At 41.1% G+C, this 22,795-nt stretch overlaps 1 protein-coding gene across 3 annotated transcripts in view; it reads right to left on the reverse strand.

The window, feature by feature from the left end:
* Nucleotides 1-258: 258 nt before the first annotated feature.
* Nucleotides 259-22,795, reverse strand: part of CWC22 (CWC22 spliceosome associated protein) — a 54,162-nt gene continuing 31,625 nt past the window's right edge. For all 3 annotated transcript variants that reach the window (XM_074967701.1, XM_074967699.1, XM_074967700.1), the window contains 6 exons: nucleotides 9,913-9,990; nucleotides 8,408-8,560; nucleotides 7,958-8,085; nucleotides 6,923-7,024; nucleotides 6,622-6,821; nucleotides 259-1,269 (listed from right to left, as the gene is read on the reverse strand). In XM_074967701.1, coding sequence (XP_074823802.1) covers nucleotides 674-1,269; nucleotides 6,622-6,821; nucleotides 6,923-7,024; nucleotides 7,958-8,085; nucleotides 8,408-8,560; nucleotides 9,913-9,990 — 1,257 coding nt within the window. In that variant the 3' untranslated portion in view covers nucleotides 259-673. The remainder of the gene's footprint in view (nucleotides 1,270-6,621; nucleotides 6,822-6,922; nucleotides 7,025-7,957; nucleotides 8,086-8,407; nucleotides 8,561-9,912; nucleotides 9,991-22,795) is intronic.

Consider the following 22,795-nt stretch of genomic DNA (forward strand, 5'->3'; position numbering starts at 1 on the left):
ACGCATCACTGAAATAGGAAGACATCAATCATAGTTCCAGTTGACATTTTAAACTGTACTCATAGCATAACATTTTACAATATTTCAGCTCAGCTTTTTGAAAGTGTTATGTTTTTATACCGAATGGTAATATGCAAATACTTGAGACTCCTTAATTTGTTGTGTCTGTTTTCATTTTAAGAGCATAAACTATTCAAGGTGTCCATTTGTTTGTTTTTTTTAATATATATATATATGGGAATATGAAATTTCCCACCTCTGTACAGTAATCTGACTGCTCGTCAACTACTAAACCAAACTAAAAAGTAGCATTTTCAGATACTGTAACTCAAACACAATATTTACAAAACATCTGAAGTTAAGCTGATAAAAACATTCATTTCAGTGAGGTCTTAACTATTTTATTCACAAAATATAAGCAAGCTTCTGTTTTTTTCTCTCTCAAATGAAAATGCTCTTCCAAGGAAGAAATTTAACAGAAGGGTTCTTCACATACAGTGATTCTACAAGATTCAGTACTGAAAACCGTAAGAAGGCCAATGAACTTTACAAATACAAACCTGCACTTTGTACAAAAGCTCCTTTTTAAAAAGAAAGTTCAGTAATAGGGAGTTAAAAATACACAGTTTTAGCTGCACAGAAAATCATTTATTTCAAACTCAGTGGCATAGAGTTATTTTCGCCTATGTGGAGAATTCTCCCTTCGTCTGTCCTCATTTTTCCTGGATTCTCTAGATTGGTCAGAATATCTGCTATACTTCTCTGGGCGTTTCTCTGCACCATTCCAATATCTATTCTCCTGCTCCTCTTCCTCTCTGGGACTTGAATTATTACGGTTTCTTTCTCTAGATTTTGACCTCTCTTTTCTCCTGCTTTGATGTACTCTGTCTTTACTCCAGTGTTTGTCCTTTTCATTATCAGAAAAAGAAGTTCTTCTCTCTGCTTTCTTCTTTTTGGAATTACTGTGTTTGTTTTCTAAATCCATATTTCTTTCATAATACCAGTCCTTTCCACTCCGATAACTGTTCCTGTCAGTGGCATCATCTCTGTCATAGGGATATTTAGATAGATCATCTCTCCTATTTGGATCTCTCAAATTTCTGTCAGCATTTCTTTCTGAATCTCTCTCAACATCATATCTACCTTCCTGCTGTCTCCTTTCTATTTTTTTTTCAGTTAGGTTCTTTTTACTCCCTTGTTTTTTCCTGGCAACTTTATCCAGTGCTTTATTTTTCTTTTGCATCTTCTTCCTTTTTACCTTAGCAGCATCTGAAAGTACAGCATACATGAGAGTTAACTATTTTTTAATTTATTCAGTGTCATTAATTATGCATAATTATATTATATAGAAAGTTCTGGGCGAAATGTTTTGCCAAATTTTATATTCTTAAATGCTTATCTTGCCACAGGGTTCAAAATAATGAGCTTAGAGTTTAATATTTCTTTCCCTCGTGTGAGTCTCCAAAACATGCTGGGGAAATGTGCCCCATGCTCTATTAATTTAAGAGAAGGGACTTATCTTTAAATGGCAGTCTAAAACAGGTTTTTTGTTTAAAAAAAATAAAGAAATTCTCTAAAGGAAACCCATGGAAAAAGAAATTTGGTAAACTGGCTATCAGTCCCAAGATTTCCCCACATTTTATTCCTCATTTTCTAGGTTTCGTTGCTGGCCTATACGTCCACTCGTTATATTAATACAAAAACAACAACTTCATTTAGTGACAATAAGGTTGCATCTGGACACACTGCATCCACCCACAATTTTAAAAGCTTGGAAATAAAGGGAGTCTTCTGCATTCCTTCCCATTTTATATTGCCTACATGCTGTCAATACCACACTCTATCAACATAAGGCTTCCACTTGCATCTCCAACAGATAACAAAAAGAAATACATATTCCAGCTTCATGAAATGCTCACTCTAACACAACCTTACCAGCAACCTCAGCATTGTTAAGGCAAATACAAATTCCCAAATACAGGGAATGCAACAGTCAGATCTGCCAATTTGTTGATTCAAGAATTATAAGTGTCACCATTAGTTTCCCTTTGCATCATATTTCCCTTATTTTAAGTTTCTGAGTGTGATGGGAATGTTCTGATGAAACCTTACCAACCATTAAACAAAATTATCGTGTGTTAAATGGCTAAGGAACACAGGAGAAGCAAGAGTATGGAGTTATAGCGAAAACTGTGCAGATGTGGCTGCCACCCACAGAGAGGATAAAAGCCTTGAAGACATACCATGATTCTCCTTCGCCTCCCTGTATTAAAGGCTTGCATTTTTGAAGCTGACAGATCTGGGTTCCATCCCTGTTGGGAACCCTACTGTGCCCATATGTACAGCACATGGATTTATTACAATGGTTAGAGCAATGCAAGCTGTCAGGGTGACTGGAGAGAGCAGGACCATTCCACAGATCCCCAGGTTCATACACGGAGTCAGTGGCAGAGACAGATATAGAATCCAGGAGTCCTGACTCCCAGCTAACTATTCTAACAGAGAATCATAGAATATCAGGGTTGGAAGAGACCTCAGGAGGTCATCTAGTCCAACCCCCCGCTCAAAGCAGGACCAACACCAACTAAATCATCCCAGCCAGGGCTCTGTCAAGCTGGGCCTTAAAAACCTCTAAGGATGGAGATTCCACCACCTCCCTAGGTAACCCATTCCAGTGCTTCACCACCCTCCCAGTGAAATAGTTTTTCCTAATATCCAACCTAGACCTCCCCCACTGCAACTTGAGACCATTGCTTCTTGTTCTGTCATCTGCCACCACTGAGAACAGACAAGCTCCATCTTATTTGGAACCCCCCTTACATAGTTGAAGGCTGCTATCAAATCCCCCCTCACTCTTCTCTTCTGCAGACTAATAACCCCAATTCCCTCAGCCTCTCCTCGTAAGTCATGTGCCCCAGCCCCCTAATCATTTTTGTTGCTGGAATCTCTCCAATTTGTCCACATCCTTCTGTAGTGGGGGGACCAAAACTGGACACAATACTCGAGGTATGGCCTCACCAGTGCCGAATAGAAGGGAATAATCACTTCCCTCTATCTGCTGGCAATGCTCCTATTAATATACTCCAATATACTGAGAAGTCCCAACTCCCTATCCTTAATCAGATCATCCATCTTCCATAAGCATACTCTTCCCACAAAAGTCCCTCAGTCCAAAAGGGGCTGAGGTCCCTGCAGTAGTCTGCTGAAGTTATCCTGAGGGGAAGAGAAGGGATACTGGAGCTATGGGGATGGTATTGCAGCAACATGATAGCAACTCCGAGCCCCATTTCCACGATGCAATGGTGGTTGCAACTGGTGGGCAACCTGGGCTTGGTCACAGCACCTTGGCACAGGCTTCAGCTACCAAATGACCCTAGGCACCAGCTTCAGACTACCTTAGAGAATGACCAGTCCCAGAAGCTTTTCCAGTGATTTCCCAGTCCCTGCTCCTCCTCCATGCACAAGACAGGACAAGTTCATCAAACTCACTTTCATACAGAAAATCTTAAGTGACCTCATATGCTCTTGTATCAATAGTTCAGCTCCCCTGCATATATTATTCTGCATTAACATTGCTGAGGCTTTGCATCAGAGTGAGAGTTTGAAGAAATGAGGACAGAGCACTTTTAGTATCTGTTGCAGATGGAAGTAAAAACCTTATAGAGTGCTTGAAGTGTGTTATTGACAGCACTGGAGACAATGTGAGGGTGGCAAGGAATGCTGGAGACTTTCCCCTTATTTTCATGCTTTTAAGATTTTGGGTGAGGTATGTCCTGTGCAACCTTAACAGTCACTAAGAAAGTTTTTATTTGTGCTACAATTCCTTAAGGACAGCAAAGACAATACACCTAAGAAGTAAATTATGTTGCTAACTTAGAAGGGGTAGTTTTTTTTCCTCTCCATCCCACCCAAAAAACAGTTTTCCAAGTTCTACATTTACCTCACAGAGAAGCTAAGCTTTAAATAACATCTAGGATTTCCGAACAGACTAGAGTCTATCTCCATTGTGGAACAAGTTTTATTTAGCCAACCTACTAATATCTGTCAATACAGAACCTATTTAGTATTCGATGGAATGAACAGATATGGTGGACTTTTCCAAAAACATGGATAGTGTCATTATGTTGACTGGTCACTAAAAGAAGGGCTTAAAGGATGAGCTGCAAATAAAATACAAACATTACATCAACAATATTTGCTGAACATCCCCTAGAGTAAAAAGCACTATAAAGAATACAACTAAAAAAAACCAACCTTTGTTTCTTTTTACTCTAAGCATTGCGATGTCACACTGGCCAGCTCTAGCTCTGCTTAATTGTCTTTTGAAAGCATCACCGCTACCAAGGAGTCACTAATACATTTTATTTTAGATCAAATAACTGAATTTTACAGCAGTTGCCTAACCTCTGATGTGGAGAGAGAGGTTGCTGGTGCTTCTCTAATGACATGTTTAAAACCAGCCCACAGGGAGTCACTTAAGTCATATTTTACAATATGTTGTATTTTTTTAAATAGTTTCTTTTTCATTATTATAGCTCTACTGGAATGTAAAAAAATAAGAGAGACTTTGTAAAATAGTTTAATGGATAAAAAAATAACTGACTTATTTGACTATAAGCAAGCTTCATGCTCCTACAGACAACACGGAGTCATAGCTGAGCTGCCAGGGGAAGATATTGGGGGACACAGTAAAAGACAAGTTCACTATTCGTTATGTGCTCAGTGCCCTCTTTCTCTGTTCCGTTTCTATGTTCAGAACATATTGCTGAAGCAATTTTCTTTTAAAGTTCACCCTGGAAATGCACCTGAAGAACAAAAACACCCTTTCCAGAATAAATGTTTTTAAATCTGGTTCACTTCCTTTCTGTTGTAAGAAACATGGCATTTCTTTAATTCCTGGCCCACATCCCATTACATATGCACAGAGTTTCCATCAGCACAGGAATCACAAATTCTTAGATTGTTCCTTAGCAAGAGACTTTAGCCTAGCAACATTTGTGTGCCAGGTTTAATTGCTAGACCAGTACTACGCTGGTAAGAGAGTTGACAAATACAGTCCTCTGGGAAATGCTTTTCAGAATACTACTAGGAAGTCCTCATTATAGTCTATGGAAAGATGCAAAACTGTGAAGAACCTGAGATACAACCAACAATTAGCCTTTGCTTTCTAGCAAAACTGTGAAGTTTAAACCACTAGGGAATACAAAGTTACAAAAATGAAATCTGATTATCGCACAGAATTATTATAGTTAACACTGTAATTATTTTTGCCACATTCCTGCGTCTAGCGTACACAAATCAAAGCATACTGCAGAGATTATCAAAATGCATATATTAATCTGTTTCTGGAAAAAGGACAAAATAGTAGAAGAGAGTGTCCTTTTACAAAAAAAGCATGCTCACATTGACAGACTGCAGAATCAGTTGGTTTTTCACTAAGGACTTACCTCTCTGGTTCCTATCAAGCAGCTCAGCCGAGCTGCAGCTGTCTATGCAGAAGCCATCTGGCTCTTTGTGAACTTATGCCTCTCTGACCCGGTTAAACTGTGCCCTCCACTAGTGTTTTGTCATCATTAATGCAATAGCTTTATAGCGATACACAATCAGTTCAGACTTTGTAAAGTAAGCTTGCAACATAAAACAGAAATGCATTTCTAATGCATGTGTTATTCATATTGCTTGTGTACTTTTTATTAATAATTTTTTTGGTGCTAAAATCATAATAAATCAAATTAACTTTGAATCAGCAAGCTTCCTAACTACAGAAGTTCATGCTGTGCTATCATCTGCTCTCCCACCACACTATATAAGACAAAATGCTCTAATTTAGAATAGCAGAGATATTTTAGATTAACAATGTTTATTATACTTCATGTCAAATAGCAGATTTTACATCAGCAAGATGATCTTATTAAAAATACTAATTATAATGCATGAAATTCTTGCATAACAATTGTCGGCAAAAGTTTCATCTTTCTTGGAGAATTCTCAAGGGACAGGAGCCTGGGTTATTATAACAGCGCACCATACTGCTTCTGAGCAATAGGAATGGGAAGTGGATTCAGAAACCCAGACCTGCATAAGAAGCTAAATGAATTGAAGAGAACTCAGCAATCCCTTATTTGACACATGAAATAGCACAACCGTGGTTATAAGGAAGGAAGCCAAAAAGAGAGAGGATTGGAATCCAATGGACAGATCAAGAAGAGCCATGAGACAGGCCAGTACTAAAAAAATAATAATAATAAAAAAAACAGGTGTGTTAACCTTTACAGTTCACTGATAATCCTGCCAAAAAGACACTGGTGCTAGGCCATTATTTATAAACAAGTATCAGGAAGTCTTAGATTAAATTGGGATATTAACTTTATGCAATGGACCCATCAGTTTAAGGAAACAGCCTCCAATATAATATGCTCCTCAAAAACCTCACTCTCTGGAAACAGGAGCAATTTCTTTTCTTTTAAGATTTCCAGAATTTTATCAAACTTATGGATAGGAATTTTTAAAGTACAGATTTAGCAATAAATAATTAAATATCAACTATAGCTATTTCCTCATGGTAAGTATATCAGTGCACACAGTAAAGAGAGAATGAGTTAAATGATAGATGTTTAATACCTGAGACACTGCTATGGCCACTGCTAGAAGAGGAGTCACGGCCACTAGATGATCCTGAGCTACTATTACTGCTGTCAGGATTGGAATCTGAGGAGGAGTCAGACTCTGAGGAAGATGATGAGCTATCTGATGACTCAACATCTTGTTTCTGTGTCATGATCATCTTTGGTGCATTTTTCAGATGTTCCCGTAATTCATCCCTAATTAGCAACAAAAAACAAAACAATCTCAATCCTTAAACAGAAAGTCAAGCAATGCCAAATCAGGATTAAGACCAAAAAAACCAACAACGATTTCTTACGTTAGTCCTCCAAGACCAATGGAAGTGAAAAAATTGATGGCAAATCGAGTGTTTCTTGGGTTGTCCCGAGGCAATAATCCTTCAAAAAAAGATTGCAGTGTTCTGATAAAAACAAAACATAGACGTTAAACCTCACGCAGCAAACTATTCTTAATTTCTACATGCATTTTTTGAAAAATACATCATAGGAATCCCACAGGACAAAAATAGTCTTTGTTTACCATTGTTTTTTGCAGACACTGCAATGGATGAAAAAAGCAATGCTTTTGTGGGTCCAGCAAAGTAAGTGTTCCTTTAGCAGAATTTTAAAATTTCTTCATAAGCCTGTGGTGGTTTTATTAAAAAAAAAAAAAAAAAAGGACAGCATTTTCCTGTCAGATTATGACAAACTTAAGAGCCTGATTCTGTAGCAGCTCTCCATTTAGAAATTCCATTGAATTGGGCCCTAAGGTAGGTCAAAGTTTGGGCTTCAATGAGTTTTGAGTGCTTGTTTAATTTACCATCATACAGGAGAATAGCTCCTGAAAAGGAGTAAGCCTTAGATCCTCAAGAAATAACCTGAACAATTGGAAGGATCCTCACTGTTGTGTAAGTACTGGAACACACACACACACGAGAATGTATTACTTTTGTTGTGCTTAAAATAAAGCAATTAATCTTATAAAAATACAAAGTTAATATTTTTGAGGTCTTTCAGGCTCTGCCAAAAAAAAAAAAAAGAAGAAGAAGACTATCCTGCCCCACATCCTTCAGGAATGATGCTGATGTATACAAATAAATGTCCTTCAGCTAGAGAAGTTACTATTCAAGTTGAAACAGCAGTGGAACAAAACCAAGAAAATACAGGCCCTGATCCTTCAAATATTTATGCATGTTTAACTGACTAGTCAGAGCACGTACACTGACATCAATCGGGGCCATAGTTTGTTATGTATTTTCACTTAGAAATTTTCACTTGAAAATGGAGAGTCTGTATGTACTCTTACAGGGTGAAAGAACTCAAAGGACAACACTCAGAGTAAAATTTCAACTTACTCATCCTTTAATCTTGCATTAAGATTAGGAAGTCCCATATATTCACTAAGTTCCTGGAAGAATATTTTGACGAAAATTCTACTGGACGATGTAGTAGTTTCTTCACTCAATATTATACATTCAAGGACCTGAAAATGTTAAGAAAAAACAGATTTTAAATATACACACCCAGTTCTATTTTTAGAAGGTCAAGCTCAACCTTTGGCCCGTATATAGAATAGCATCTTTCACCCCAACACTATAGCAATATAGTTTGTAAGAATGTTAATTAAAATAACACATTTTGATTTTTTTTAATCAGAGTCTTAGTAGTTTAAATCTCAGGCTTTAAAAAACAAGACTTAAAAAAAGGCATCCCTGACACCAAGCATGATATATTGTAATTTATTTCTGAGAACTACAGACTAGCTACTGAAGAAAGAAGCTAGGATAAAGCCCTTTTCTACTTACACTCCAGGGAAGTGAATCTGTGTACAGAAGATGAGCAAACATCTTGGCTACATTTCTCAATTTGTTTGTTTCCAAACGGTGGATAGTATCATACTGTTCTTTGAAAATAGCTTCAAAGGATTCCATGTATTCTTTTTTTAACATGCAGAAACGCTGAAATAACATTGTACAGTTAAAACAACCAGATTAAATAAAACAGAACATTAAACAAAAATACATTTAGAACTAAGCATTTATATAGAAGTCTTTCCTTTTAAAAGGAAAGGAAAAAATACCTTTAAATGGAATATAAAGATCAATTTATTACCTCCAGCAGTTTCTCAGAGGAAACTCATCTTGCATTATGAAACAACAATTATCAATTTTGACATGTTACTAGATAAGGTAATTTCTTCTACCTTGCAACATCTCGATTCTAGTAGTCTCACCTGGTGGGACCCCTTAATACAATACCACAGGACATAATATTTTTAATTACATCATTGCAAGTTTATTTGAAACTAGAGAAATAGAAGGGAGCATAGTTAGTGTCAAGACATTTCAGGCAGAAACAGCAATTCCAAGAAATATAAAGAACACACTTTGTTCCATAATAATCCTGGATATTGAAATATTTTTCAGGGCAATCTGTAATAAAGTACGATAAATTTATTCGGTAAATTTCAACATCCAGGATTATTATGGAACCAAGTGCTTTCTTATAACCGGTTACTAGCAAATTATAAGGTAATTGTTAGTACTAGGTGAGTAACAGAAAAAGGAAATATGGTCCTTTGTGCACAGCTACATCAGCAGTAACATTTTCTAAAAATCTGATTGTCTAGAAATTAATGAAACTTCTGTAATTGTAAGTAACCTTGGTAAGGACATCAAAAGTTTTACTTATGTAAACTTTATTAGAGTCAGCTATACTGAGATTACAGATGGAGTAAAAGGAAAACTGCTACTTAATAAATAATTGTAACAAAAGTTATAACCAATTTTACACACACACACACACACACACACACACACACACGAAGAAAACCAGATTTGTTTCTTTTAGTGAGAGAATGGTGCAGGAATGAGCCAAGTCATCCTAATTTGCTAAATAAACTAACTAAGCAACCTTAATGAAGTGGAGAAACAACGGAGAACTCCAAAATACTATCTTTCCTGCTCCTGCAAGAAAATTACTTATAACAAAGCATAGTACTTTGCACTTATGTAGTTCCATTACTGTTAGTGCTATCCATTGGCCACTGACCATCCTTCTACAAGATAGGAATATTTAAAAAAAACAGGGAAAAAGTGTGCTCCCATTCTGCATTTACGGTGAATGCTTATTACCATCTAATGGATAATCCAACCACCTCAGCTCATATAACCAACTTCAGAACAAAAGAGCCACACGTAATTGACTTATTTATCATAAAATATCAGATGCTTATATGAAAACTTTTACTGCCATATTACATAAATTATGTTTCTTGCTGTAAAATTTGAAGTCTGAAAGTGGAACTCACCCCTGCCAGTAAACCAAAGAATTTCTCATATGTTCTTTGTTGAGCACAGCAGTCAAGGATCATGTTGCAGAGTTCTTTCTGTTTTAAGATAACACAAAAATTCCTCCTCATAAATTCTCTGTAGTAGTAGAAATCCACTCCATAAACGCAAAAATATTAAAGAATGATTTTCGCATGGACGCCATCTTTGAAACAAGCACTTAATTTTTTTTCTAAAGAAAGGTCAGAGGGGTCAATTTCAGTAGTTTTCTGAATTTCCACTATTTTGGAAGGTATTTGGGGCTTAGCTATTAACCTTCTCTATCCAAACTTCTCCACCTGCCCAGATCTGCAGGGAAGTTATAATCCTGTAGTCTTACTAAAGAAATGTCATCACAAATTCAACATTATGATTTAACTACAAGATTAAAAAGACAATGGGCTGTAAAAAGGGAAATGACTTTTAATACACCGATACCTTTATGCAATAAGAAAAGGGTCTTAGAAAGTGAATGATAAAGCCAAGCGTAAATATGAAATTCCTTGAGTAAATGGCAGTTGAGAATGCTCTGTGGTCTCAAGATCAGAACTTAAGGTGTTGATTCTACACAGAGACATACATTTGTGAGTAGTGACTTCTTTAGGACTATTCATGTGTGCAACTTTAAGCATGTGTGAATGGGTACATTTACACTACAGACTACACAAGCATAGTTATGCTTGCATAACCTCATAATGTAGATGCAGCCTAGCTGACAAAAGGGGTTTTTCTGCCAGTGTAGGAAGATTTCAGAGTAACAGCCGTGTTAGTCTGTATTCGCAAAAAGATTCTCTTCCCCCCCACACACACACCCCGTAGGCAAGGACTGGCCTGTCTCCCAAGATTTGTGAGTGTTGGGTCATCCTTCAGGACAGGTTGTAGATCCTTAATAATGCGTTGGAGGGGTTTTAGTTGGGGGCTGAAGGTGACGGCTAGTGGCGTTCTGTTATTTTCTTTGTTAGGCTTGTCCTGTAGTAGGTGACTTCTGGGAACTCTTCTGGCTCTGTCCTTACTTTGTCCTTACCCATAACTATTTTACATTTGGGGACAATTTATACCTTCAAATCAGCGGCACTGCTATGGGTACCCGCATGGCCCCACAGTATGCCAACATTTTTAGGGCTGACTTAGAACAATGCTCCCTCAGCTCTCGTCCCCTAACGCCCCTACTCTACTTGCGCTACATTGATGACATCGACATCATCTGGACCCATGGAAAAGAAGCCCTTGAGGAATTCCACCATGATTTCAACAATTTCCATCCCACCATCAACCTCAGCCTGGTCCAGTCCACACAAGAGATCCACTTCCTGGACACTACAGTGCTAATAAACGATGGTCACATAAACACCAACCTATACTGGAAACCTACTGACCGCTATTCCTACCTACATGCCTCCAGCTTTCACCCTGACCACACCACACGATCCATCGTCTACAGCCAAGCTCTGCGATACAACCGCATTTGCTCCAACCCCTCAGACAGAGACAAACACTACAAGATCTCTATCAAGCATTCTTACAACTACAATACCCACCTGCGGAAGTGAAGAAAACAGATTGATAGAGCCAGAAGAGTTCCCAGAAGTCACCTACTACAGGACAGGCCTAACAAAGAAAATAACAGAACGCCACTAGCCGTCACCTTCAGCCCCCAACTAAAACCCCTCCAACGCATTATCAAGGATCTACAACCTATCCTGAAGGATGACCCAACACTCTCACAAATCTTGGGAGACAGGCCAGTCCTTGCTTACAGACAGCCCCCCAACCTGAAGCGAATACTCACCAGCAACCACATACCACACAACAGAACCACTAACCCAGGAACCTATCCTTGCAACAAAGCCCGTTGCCAACTGTGCCCACATATCTATTCAGGGGACACCATCACAGGGCCTAATAACATCAGCCACGCTATCAGAGGCTCGTTCACCTGCACATCCACCAATGCGATATATGCCATCATGTGCCAGCAATGCCCCTCTGCTATGTACATTTTTCAAACTAGACAGTCTCTACGTAAAAGAATAAATGGACACAAATCAGATGTCAAGAATTATAACATTCATAAACCAGTCGGAGAACACTTCAATCTCTCTGGTCACGCGATTACAGACATGAAAGTTGCGATATTACAACAAAAGAACTTCAAAACCAGACTCCAGCGAGAGACTGTTGAATTGGAATTAATTTGCAAATTGGATACAATTAACTTAGGCTTGAACAGAGACTGGGAGTGGCTAAGTCATTATGCAAGGTAACCTATTTCCCCTTGTTTTTTCCTACCCTCCCCCCCAGACGTTCTTGATAAACCCTGGATTTGTGCTGGAAATGGCCCACCTTGATTATCATACACATTGTAAGGAGAGTGATCACTTTAGATAAGCTATTACCAGCAGGAGAGTGGGGTGGGGGGGGGGGGGAGAGAAAACCTTTTGTAGTGGTAAACACCCATTTTTTCATGCTTTGTGTGTATAAAAAGATCTTCTACAATTTCCACAGTATGCATCCGATGAAGTGAGCTGTAGCTCAAGAAAGCTCATGCTCAAATAAATTGGTTAGTCTCTAAGGTGCCACAAGTACTCCTAGTGTAGGAAGACTGCCTCCAAAAACTACGTTAGCTACACTGACAGCAGCATACTTCTGTTGATATAGCTGCATCTGTGTGTGTGGGGGGGGAGCATTCATATCAGCACAGCTATGTTAGTCAGGGGCATGTTTTTTTCACAACCCTGACTGATGCTGCTGTAACTTTCAAATGTAGACTATGCCAAAATCTCTGCAGGATTGGGGCCTAAATTACTCTCTCATTCACATTCATGTCCACTCTAAACCACAAAAATCTAATCCAAATAATGGCTAAAATTATTCCCTTCTTGTATTACAATTAAGGGACTGTTGAGTAATTCAGATACCAAATTTAGGCTTTAGTAAAGCCCAATAGGAACATAAAACAAAAAGAACTAAGAAAAACCCAACCCTATTAAAATAGATTCTTTTTTTTTTTTTTTTTTGGGTTAAGTTTCTTCTCAATGCCAGAAACCCAAATATAAGATCTGGGCTAGTTCATTAAAATTAAAAAGAGACCACATAAATGTTGAAAAGTACATTTGTTTCTCTAATTCTTTTATGTTTAACTGTCAAAATATAGTATAAGGCTTTTTTTTTAAAATGACACTTTACTTCACAGTTCCAGTTTAGATATTTTTATGCACATTCTATTCTGCTATGTAGAGAACTTTCTGGCATCACTGAAAGATGGAGTTTTTGAAGAATTTTACAAGTAAAATAATTTAGAAGAATAATTGATTAACAAGAGTAAGTTAAGTTACCTTACAGATAAAATCACTTTGAAACATACCATTTTTTATCTGGACTTCCCTCACCCCAAATCAGAAATTTTTGTACATTTTAATTACTGTACACCAAGGAAAGCTATATAAAACCATAAGGCTCAATCATGGTGTCAGGGTTCCTTCCCCACTCTGAACTCTAGGGTACAGATGTGGGGACCTGCATGAAAGACCCCCTAAGCTTATTCTTACCACCTTAGGTTAAAAACTTCCCTAAAGTACAAACTTTGCCTTGTCCTTGAACAGTATGCTGCCACCATCAAGCGTTTAAAACAAAGAACAGGGAAAGAGACCACTTGGAGACGTCTTCCCCCAAAATATCCCCCCAAGCCCTACACACCCCTTTTCCTGGGGAGGCTTGAGAATAATATCCTAACCAATTGGTTACAAAACCATCAAAGACCGAAACCCCTGGATCTTGGAACAATGGAAAAATCAGTCAGGTTCTTAAAAGAAGGATTTTATTTAAAAAAAAAAAAAAAAAAAAAAAAAAAAAAAAAAAAAAAGGTAAAAATCATCTCTGTATAATCAGGATGGAAAATACTTTACAGGGTATTTAGATTCAAAACACAGAGGATCCCCCTCTGGGCAAAACCTTAAAGTTACAGAAAACAGGAATAAACCTCCCTCTTAACATAGGGAAAATTCACATAAAACAAAAGATAAACTAATCCGCCTTGCCTGGCTTACCTATACTGGTTGCAATATTGGAGACTTGGATTAGGATGGGTTGGAGAAGATGGAATTCTGTTTGGCCTCTCTCAGACCCAGAAGAGAACAACCACGTAAACAAAGAGCACAAACGAAAGCCTTCACCCCCCACAAGATCTGAAAGTATCTTGTCCCCTTATTGGTCCTTTGGGTCAGGTACCAGCCAGGTTAGCTGAGCTTCTTAATCCTTTACAGGTAACAGAATGTTGCCTCTGGCCAGGAGGGATTTTATAGCACTGTATACAGAAAGGTGGTTACCCTTCCCTTTATATTAATGACACATGGATTTGCCACAAGCCCTAACAAGGGGAGCGCCTTGTTGCATTGCCCCTTGGAACAGACCAGGAGATCATGACTCTGAGACTATGTCTACCCTAGAGAACTTTCAGCTGCGCAGCTCTAAGATCTCTAGTGTAGCTGCTCTATGCAAACATAATTAGTCCACCCCCAATGAGCGGCAGTAGTTATGTTGGTGGGAGAAGCTGTCCCGTAGACGTAGCGCTGTCCACACAGACGCTTATGTCAGCGTAATTTATGTTGAGCTGACATAAGCGTCCCTGAGCGACAAATTATACTGACAGAAGTGGTAGTGTAGACAGCATGAGTCACAATCTGCTTTCCAGTTTCCCTCTGCTCCACTGGGGAGGATACACTTGTGCAGAAGCGAGATGGGGAAATGGGATATAGCTTCTTTCTTCTCTGCATTGCTATCTGGGTAGCTGTCATACAGGAATATGGGGGCACCTTACACCTCCTTACTCCCTTGCACAATTTTGTAAGCAGGTCCACAATCTGCCCCGTGGCAGCAACTTAAAAACCATTTGTAAAGAATAATTAATATTAAGACAACAGAAGCAAACATTTTCATATAAATGGACAGTGCATTTAACACTGTAGTTCATTCAATTTAGTTAACATATTTTATTTTCCCCATAAGATTCAGTCCATTAACAACAACAAAAATTATGATGGTAGTTCCCAAATACATTATGTTTAAAACGCCAACTTTGTAGATTTTTGCCGATGTCTGATCTAAATCTTGTTATGAAGGATCTATCTAGCTGTTTAGATCATTTCATAGCATTTTAATAAGATGACTTGTCAGACTTGTTAAAACACAAAAAAAGACATTGCATGCTAAAAGTAACAATTAATTAGACTGTCAGTCATACCTCTTTAGCAATTAGTTTAAATATGTTTGTCTCTTTAGACTAATTAGAAATCTTAGGAAAAACAGAACACACACATTTATATAGTTATTTTCTCAAAACTGAGAAGTCACAACAACAAAAATTTCCCCCAATCAATAGAGAATAAACATATTTAATGCCACTGCAATTAAAAAAAAGTCTAAACACATTTATACTTTAAATATGGTAAGTCTTATATTAAATCTGTTGTAATGTACTCCCATTTGTACCATTCCTTCTATCATGAAATCCTAAAATAAACATTTTTGCCCATTACACAGCTCAAATACACAAAACAAGCTAACAAAAATAAAATAAAATAAAAATAATAAAGGCATCTATTCAGTGTTAAACAAGTAACATTCAGCAAATACTGTACCAAAAAAGTTAACTTACAAATCTGTTTAAGGCCATTCTTTTCAACTTAGTCACATTGTGTTAGCTTGATATATTAAAATGCATATTAACTTTTTTATATTACCCTCCCGTTTTACAGTAATGCTGTAATCAGTTTTCAAACAATAAAACAGGGCAAAGTGCTGATGCCACTGCTAATAAAGTCAGCACGACTTGCAAAACCAATTACTTTTTCCTCATATTAAATGCAATTACAACATTGATATCCCTTGTGGTTTACAGTAATTAAATATTTTAACATTTTAATTAAATATTACAATGATTTCTAGGAGAGTATCTTGAATAACCACATGCATGAAAATAGATTTACCCACAAAGACATTCTTGCTAGTGTTATCAAAACAAGTTGAGGTTAGGTCTAGAGTAACTGTCTTCTAGATTAAAAATTAACAAACTTTGAAATGATTTAATTAATTTTTAGAGAGATGTGACAAGTTCACATAGCAATTTTAACTTCAATTATAGCTTTAAAGGTTACTTCACTAGTTTCTTTGCTCAGAACACTTCTGATAATGCCTAGGACACCAACAGTCTGGACTTTAAGTCCATCATTTGCCTTAAAAAGCCAGTGAATTTTAATTTTTATAGACAATTTATATACCATATAGCTCAAAGGTTTTTACATACTTAATGCACAAATTGCATGCAAAAATGACTGTCATCAACGTTTAAATGATAAGTAGCACCAATCATGAGGTAACTAAGTATTTCAAAAGTATTACGGAGTTCTCGAGTCCCACATGTGAAGTGAATCACTTATTTTTATGAAGACCTTTAGCTCCAGATGTGGTTTTGTATCATGAAAAGGTCACTCTACTTGGAAGTGTCGCTGTGTGTGGGTGGTTGAAAGATAAGTTAGAAGACTCAAAAAAAGGTGCACTCTCCAAAATGCCTGCTCCATTTCTACCTCTATCCTACAGAACAACGGTTCTTAGCTAGGGGTCCACGAGCAGGTTTCGGGGGGACACCAAAATAAGTCAGAGAGTAGGGCTGGCGTTAGACAGGCTAGGGCCGAGGGCAGAAAGCCATAGCTCAAGCCCCGCCGCACAGGGCTGAAGCTAAAGCCTGAGCAACTTAGCTTTGCAGGGCCCTGAGCAATTGCCCTGCATGCTACCCCCTAACACCGGCTCTGGCTTTTAATTTACTGGATATGCAGAAAAACAGCTGCTGTGGGCTGTGCAGTTTTTATACCATACAGGGAGTACGGGGACACTCAGAAAGAAAAAGGCTGCTGAGAACCCTTGCTATAGAAAAACCAACCAGAAAAAGACAACTGGGGCTAAAGAGAAGAAAAAGACAGTTACCTGTTCCGTAACTGGTGTTCTTCGAGATGTGTTGCTCATGTCCATTCCATATTAGGTGTGTGTACTCGCCACATGCACCGGTGCCAGAAGTGTTTCCCTCAGTGGCAGCTTGAGAAGCACTGCTCTATGGATATCTGATGTTGGGGACCAGCAATTTATTTCCCAATGTGTGGGCAGACCAGCAGCCGATGGCTCGCGGACTGGCATCGGTCCACGGACCACCACTTTGAGTAGCACTGCCATAGAGGACTGGCTCTGGCGCCCTCTGGAGCGGCGGGCACATGCTGCGGTATAAGGGGCGCCGCCAGCTCCCCCCACCCTCAGTTCCTTCTTGCCAAAACTCTGACAGTGGGGAAGGAGGGCAAGTCATGGAATGGACATAAGCAACACATCTCAAACACCAGTTACGGAACAGGTAATTGTCTTTTCTTTTTCAAGTGCTTGCTCATGTCCATTCCGTATTAGGTGACTCCCAAGCAGTACCGACGGAGAAGGGTAGGAGTTCAAGGACGTGTAGATTGCAAGATGGCTCCGCCGAACCCAGAGTCATCCAATGGCCTGCTGCATGAGGGCGTAATGTACTGTGAACGTGTGAACCAAAGACCACGTCGCGGCTCTGCAAATGTCCTGGATGGGAATGTGCGCCAGGAAGGTCGCCGAGGACACCTGAGCTCTGGTCAAATGGGCCCTCACAATCGGCGGCAGTGGGACCTGTGCCAGCTCGTAACAGGTCCCGGATGCAGGAGGTGATCCAGTTGGAAATACAGTTTGGACACTGGAAGGCCCTTCATCCTGTCCGCTGTCGCGAAGAAGAGCTGGGTCAATCTGTGGAAGGGCTTGATATGCTCCAGCTAAAATGCCAGGGCACGTCTGACTTCCAGGGCATGTAGCCTCCTTTACTCACTGTGCAGCTTGGGACAAAACACCATGAGGAAGATGTCCTGGTTGACATGGAAGGAAAACACTACTTTTGGCAGAAAGGCCAGATGGGGTCACAATTGAACTTTGTTCTTGTAGAACACTGTATACAGTGGCTCCGATGTCAGGGCTTTAATCTCCGACACTCATTTAGCTAATGCTACCACCACAAGGAAAGTGACCTTTCATGACAGGTGGGAAAGGGAGCAGGAGACCATAGGCTCAAAGGGCAGGCCCGTGAGCCTAGAAAGAACCAAGTTAAGGTCCCACTGTGGGACAGGAGCCTGGACTGGCGGGAAGAGTCTCTCGAGGCCTTTCAGGAATCTGACCGACATGTTGTGCGAGAACACTGTCTGACCTTGGATCGGCGGGTGGAAAGCAGAGATGGCTGCAAGGTGCATCCTGATGGAAGAGAGGGTCAGCCCCTGGTTCTTAAGATGAAGAAGGTAATCTAAGATAGATTGTAAGGAGGAGCACGACGGAGAGATGCTATGCTCAGACACCCAGTCGCAGAACCTCGTCCACTTGGCCAGGTGGGTTGCTCTAGCGGAAGGCTTCCTGCTTTCCAGGACGACTTGCTGGACCTCATTAAGAGCAGGTCCGCTCCTCCGGGTTCAACCACGCAACATCCAAGCCATGAGGTGGAGGGAGGCGAGGCTGGGGTGTAAGAGGCTCCTTACAAAATCTTGCAAAAATCTTGCAAAATCAGATCTGGTCGGTTGGGAAGGAGCCAGGGAGCAGTCTCCACCAGCGTGCTGAACCAATGCTGGCACGGCCACATTGGGGCGATCATGATAACTTGGGACTTTTCTCTCTTGTTCTTTGACAGGTCTCTGCTATGAGTGGGACTGTCAGGAATGCATTCATCAGACCCCCCTGACCATGACAGGAGGAAAGCCTCAGAGAGAGAGAGAGAGTCCTTGCCCAGACCTTCTGGAAGAGCAATCAGGCTACCTCCGGATGCAGTGACCACTCGTGGTGACAGAAAAAGGACCTGCGGAGGCACTCTGCCAGCGTGTTCCTGACACTGGGGAGGTGACAGGTCTCCAGTGGATTGCTTGATGCAGGAATCCCACAATCGGAGAGCTTCTTGACACAGAGCCGATGAGCGTGCTCCCCCTTGCCTGTTGATGTAGAAGATCGAGGCCATATTGTCCATCAACACTCTCACCACCTTGCCTGACAGATGCGGTAGGAAGATCCCACAGGCCAAACATACTGCTTTGAGCTCCTTGACGTTTATGTGCAATGTCATCTCCTCTGGAGACCACGTACCTTGGGTCTGTGTCTCGCCTAGATGCGCTCCCCAGCCGATGTCTAAAGCATCCAATATCAGTTCAACCGAGTGGAACTCCTTCCAGGAGAGCCTTGGGGTCAGTCCACCACTGCAGGGAGTTAAGTATCCCCGGTGGGATGGTAACAACTTTGTCCAGGTGATTTCTGGACTGGGACCAGACTATTGCCAGCCACAGCAGCAAGGGTCACATCCTGAGCCTTGCACGGCGGACGACATATATACATGCTGCCATGTGGCCCAGCAAACGCAGACATACCTGGGCCATAGTTAGAAGGAACATGGTATGATGTCCACCATCGTCTGGAACCTCTCCTGTGGCAGGAAAGCTCTGGCATAGGTGGAGTCGAGCACTGCTCCAATGAACTCTATCTTCTGCACCAGAACTAACGTAGATTTCTTGTTGGTCACCAACAGGCCCAGGGACCGGCACATGACCTGTTGCACTGTGAAGTCACTTTGGACTTGGGACCTGGAGCGACCTTTGGCCAGCAAGTTGTCAAGATATGGGTAGATCTGAATACCCCGAAGCCTGAGGTAAGCTGCCACCACTATCATGCACTTAGTAAACACCCTCAGTGTTGTTGCTAGGCCAAAAGGGAGGACTGCAAACTGGTAGTGGTTGGATCCCATTGTGAAGAATAAGAAGCATCTGTGTCCTTGGAAGATCACTATACGAAAGTATGTGTCCTTCAAGTCGAGGGCGGCATACCAGTCTCCCTGATTCAGGGAGGGGATAATGGAGGCCACGGACACCATGCAGAACTTTAACTTCTTTAGGTATTTGTTGAGGTCTCACAGGTCCAGGATGGATCTTAGACCGCCCTTGGCCTTTGGGATTAGAAAGTACTGGGAATAGAACCCCTTGTTCCTGTAAGGAACTTCTTCCACCACTCAAAGCTGCAGCAGGCCCTTCACCTCCTGTGTGAGGAGACTTTTGTGAGAAGGGTCCTTGAAGAGAGATAGGGAAGTGGGGAGGTTAGAAAGAAACTGGAGGGTATAGCCCCGGGCCATTGTGTGGAGGACACACCTAACTGTCCAAAGTTATTGCGGTCCATGCAGGGAGGAAAAAGAGAAAGGTGGTTGGAGAAACATAGGGAAAACGGATCCAGGGTACAGTCTGGTCGGTTGCTCCCTGGCGCACCCTCAAAATGCCCACTTGCCACCCTGCCTGTTGCGGGTGGAGCCCGACAGGTAGAGATCAGAGTTGGTGGCTCTGGCAGCGTTTGTAACCTCTGCTCTTTTTATGAGCCGTCTACTGTCTGAGTTGGTTCCCTTGACCCTGTGGTTGTTGTGGCTTAAACCGCTTATGGGCTGAACCCGGGACACAGAGACCTAGGGTTTTCAATGTATTACAGGAATCCTTCAACCCATGTAATTTATTGTCTCTCTGCTCTGCGAACAGTGCCTGGCCCTCGGAAGAAAGGTCCTGTATCAACTGCTGGACCTCCGTCAATAAGCCTGAGAGAGGTAACCAGAGATGGCCAAGGCCATGGTGCATGCTGCGGAGTCCGCCACATCCAAGACTGCTTGAAGGGCTGCTCTGGCCGCAGCCTTGCCCTCATCAAGGATCGCCTGGAACTCCTCAAGCGCATCCTCAAACTTGGCCATGGCTTGTCACATATGAAAGTCATAGTGGCCAAGGAGGGCTTGGTGGTTGGCCACCCTCAACTGGAGGCTTGAGGATGAATAAACTTTGTGTCCGAATAAATCCAGCCTCTTTGAGTCTTTATTTTTAGGTGTAGCTCCCGGTGGGCTTTGCCTCTCCCACTCATTAATGGCCACTCCTACCAGGGAGCTTGGGACTGGGTGGGTATTGAGGTACTCATGACCCTTAGGTGGCACAAAGTACTTTCTTTCTGCCCTCTAGGAGATGGGGGGCAGGGATGAGGGGGTCTGCCACAGGGCGTTTGTAATCTTTGACACCCCTCATGTAGGGGCAGTGCCACCTTGGCCATCGAGCAAAGGACATCGAATAGGGAGTCCGATGGTTCCTCTAGCTCCTCTGCCTGGAGCCCCAAGTTAGAGGCAACTCTTTTCAACAGCTCCTGTTGAGCCTTAGCATCATCCTGAGGAAGTGGCTGCGGGCGACCCACAATCACCTCATTAGGCGAAGATGTGGTAGAAGCCGGTGTCATGGGGTCTGCCACATCCCTTGGTGGGTCAAATGGCTGTTCCCCGGGGTCCATGTGAGCCTGAGGGTTCTCTCTTCAGGGCCGTCTGCCTCTGGGGGAGGGCGGGATACTGAGGCCGATGTTGTTTACGAGGCCCCCGCCACCAGCCTAAGCCCTTGTGAAGACTGGGTAAAACCCCACAGGTTCAATGGGTACTAGGTAGCTGGCCACTGGCCCTGGAGTAGTTGGCAGTACCGCTGATGTAGAGGGTACCACCGGTGCTGGGGTTTGGCATGAGGTCAACCCTGCGGTGCTCGGGACAGAGTCAGACCTCGACTGCTCCAGTGCCGGAGTTAGAGCCGACTCCATCAGGAATGCTTTGAGATGGATGTCTTGCTCCTTCTTAGTCCGAGGCTTGAAGGACTTGCAGATATGGCACTTTTTGCTTATATATGACTTGCCCAGACACCTTAATCAACTGTTATGCGGATCGCTGATAGGCATTGGGTTTTTTGCAGCAATCGCAGAGCTTAAAGCCTGGGGACTGGGGCATGCCTCGTCCGTAGGCTGAGACCTGTTCAGGACTAATCAAGCAAAACACACTAACACTATAACTGTTAACTATGTACAACTATTTTACAAGAAAAGTTCGTAATACTGAACAAAGCAAAAAGGCTAACCAAAGCAGCAGACTTTCCAGCACCATCACTAGCGGCAAGAAGGAACTGAGGGTGGGGAGAGTCGGTGATGATCCTTATACCATGGCATGTGCACACCACTCCAGACGGCACCAGAGCCAGTCCCCTACAGATACCACTGAGGGAAAATATTCCCGCACCCGGTGCATGTGGCGAGCACACACACCTAACATGAGCAAGCACTTGAAGAACTTAAGTTTTCTACTTATTCAGACCGCGCATATGTTTTTTATATTTAATTTTTATTTACTTCTCAAATATCAGCTTTTCACCTCCTTTCATGCATTCTCTTATGCTTGGGAACTGCATGCCACTGAAAGCTTGTTTCTACACATACTTGCACTCATTTAACTAAAGCTATATTTTTAAATCTGATCAAAGTTTGTTTGTTATTTCAGTTTAAGAATGGTTTATTCTGGTTTTGCTTAATCCTGTAAAAACACATTAATCAAAGATAAATAAGCCACTCCTTAAATGGAAATCAGAGTAATTACACACAAACTTTCAATTAAAAAATACAGCTCTAGTTGAATGGGTACAAGTGTGTTTAATGACAAGGATTTAGTGTTAGCCAAGTACCCAACTCTGCACTCCTTATACCCACTTTTTTCAAAAAACCTTCCTATGTTGATCTGCTCACTAACAATATTTTCATGTGTTTAGTTGTCTGAACTGTATAATGCCTTAGTTGGACTGAAAAGTCAACTGGGCAAGAAAACTTCTTTTTAATGTACTTTGTAAAGTTAGGGCACTTTCTTAAATAGGGAAACAAGATCAATGCTTCATTTTAACACTAACTGAAGTGATAACAAAAGATTCACAATACGCAGAGATGTTTAAAATATTTAGGATTTTGACTAAA

This window comes from Natator depressus, chromosome 11, assembly GCF_965152275.1.
Source record: "Natator depressus isolate rNatDep1 chromosome 11, rNatDep2.hap1, whole genome shotgun sequence".
NCBI lineage: Eukaryota > Metazoa > Chordata > Testudines > Cheloniidae > Natator > Natator depressus.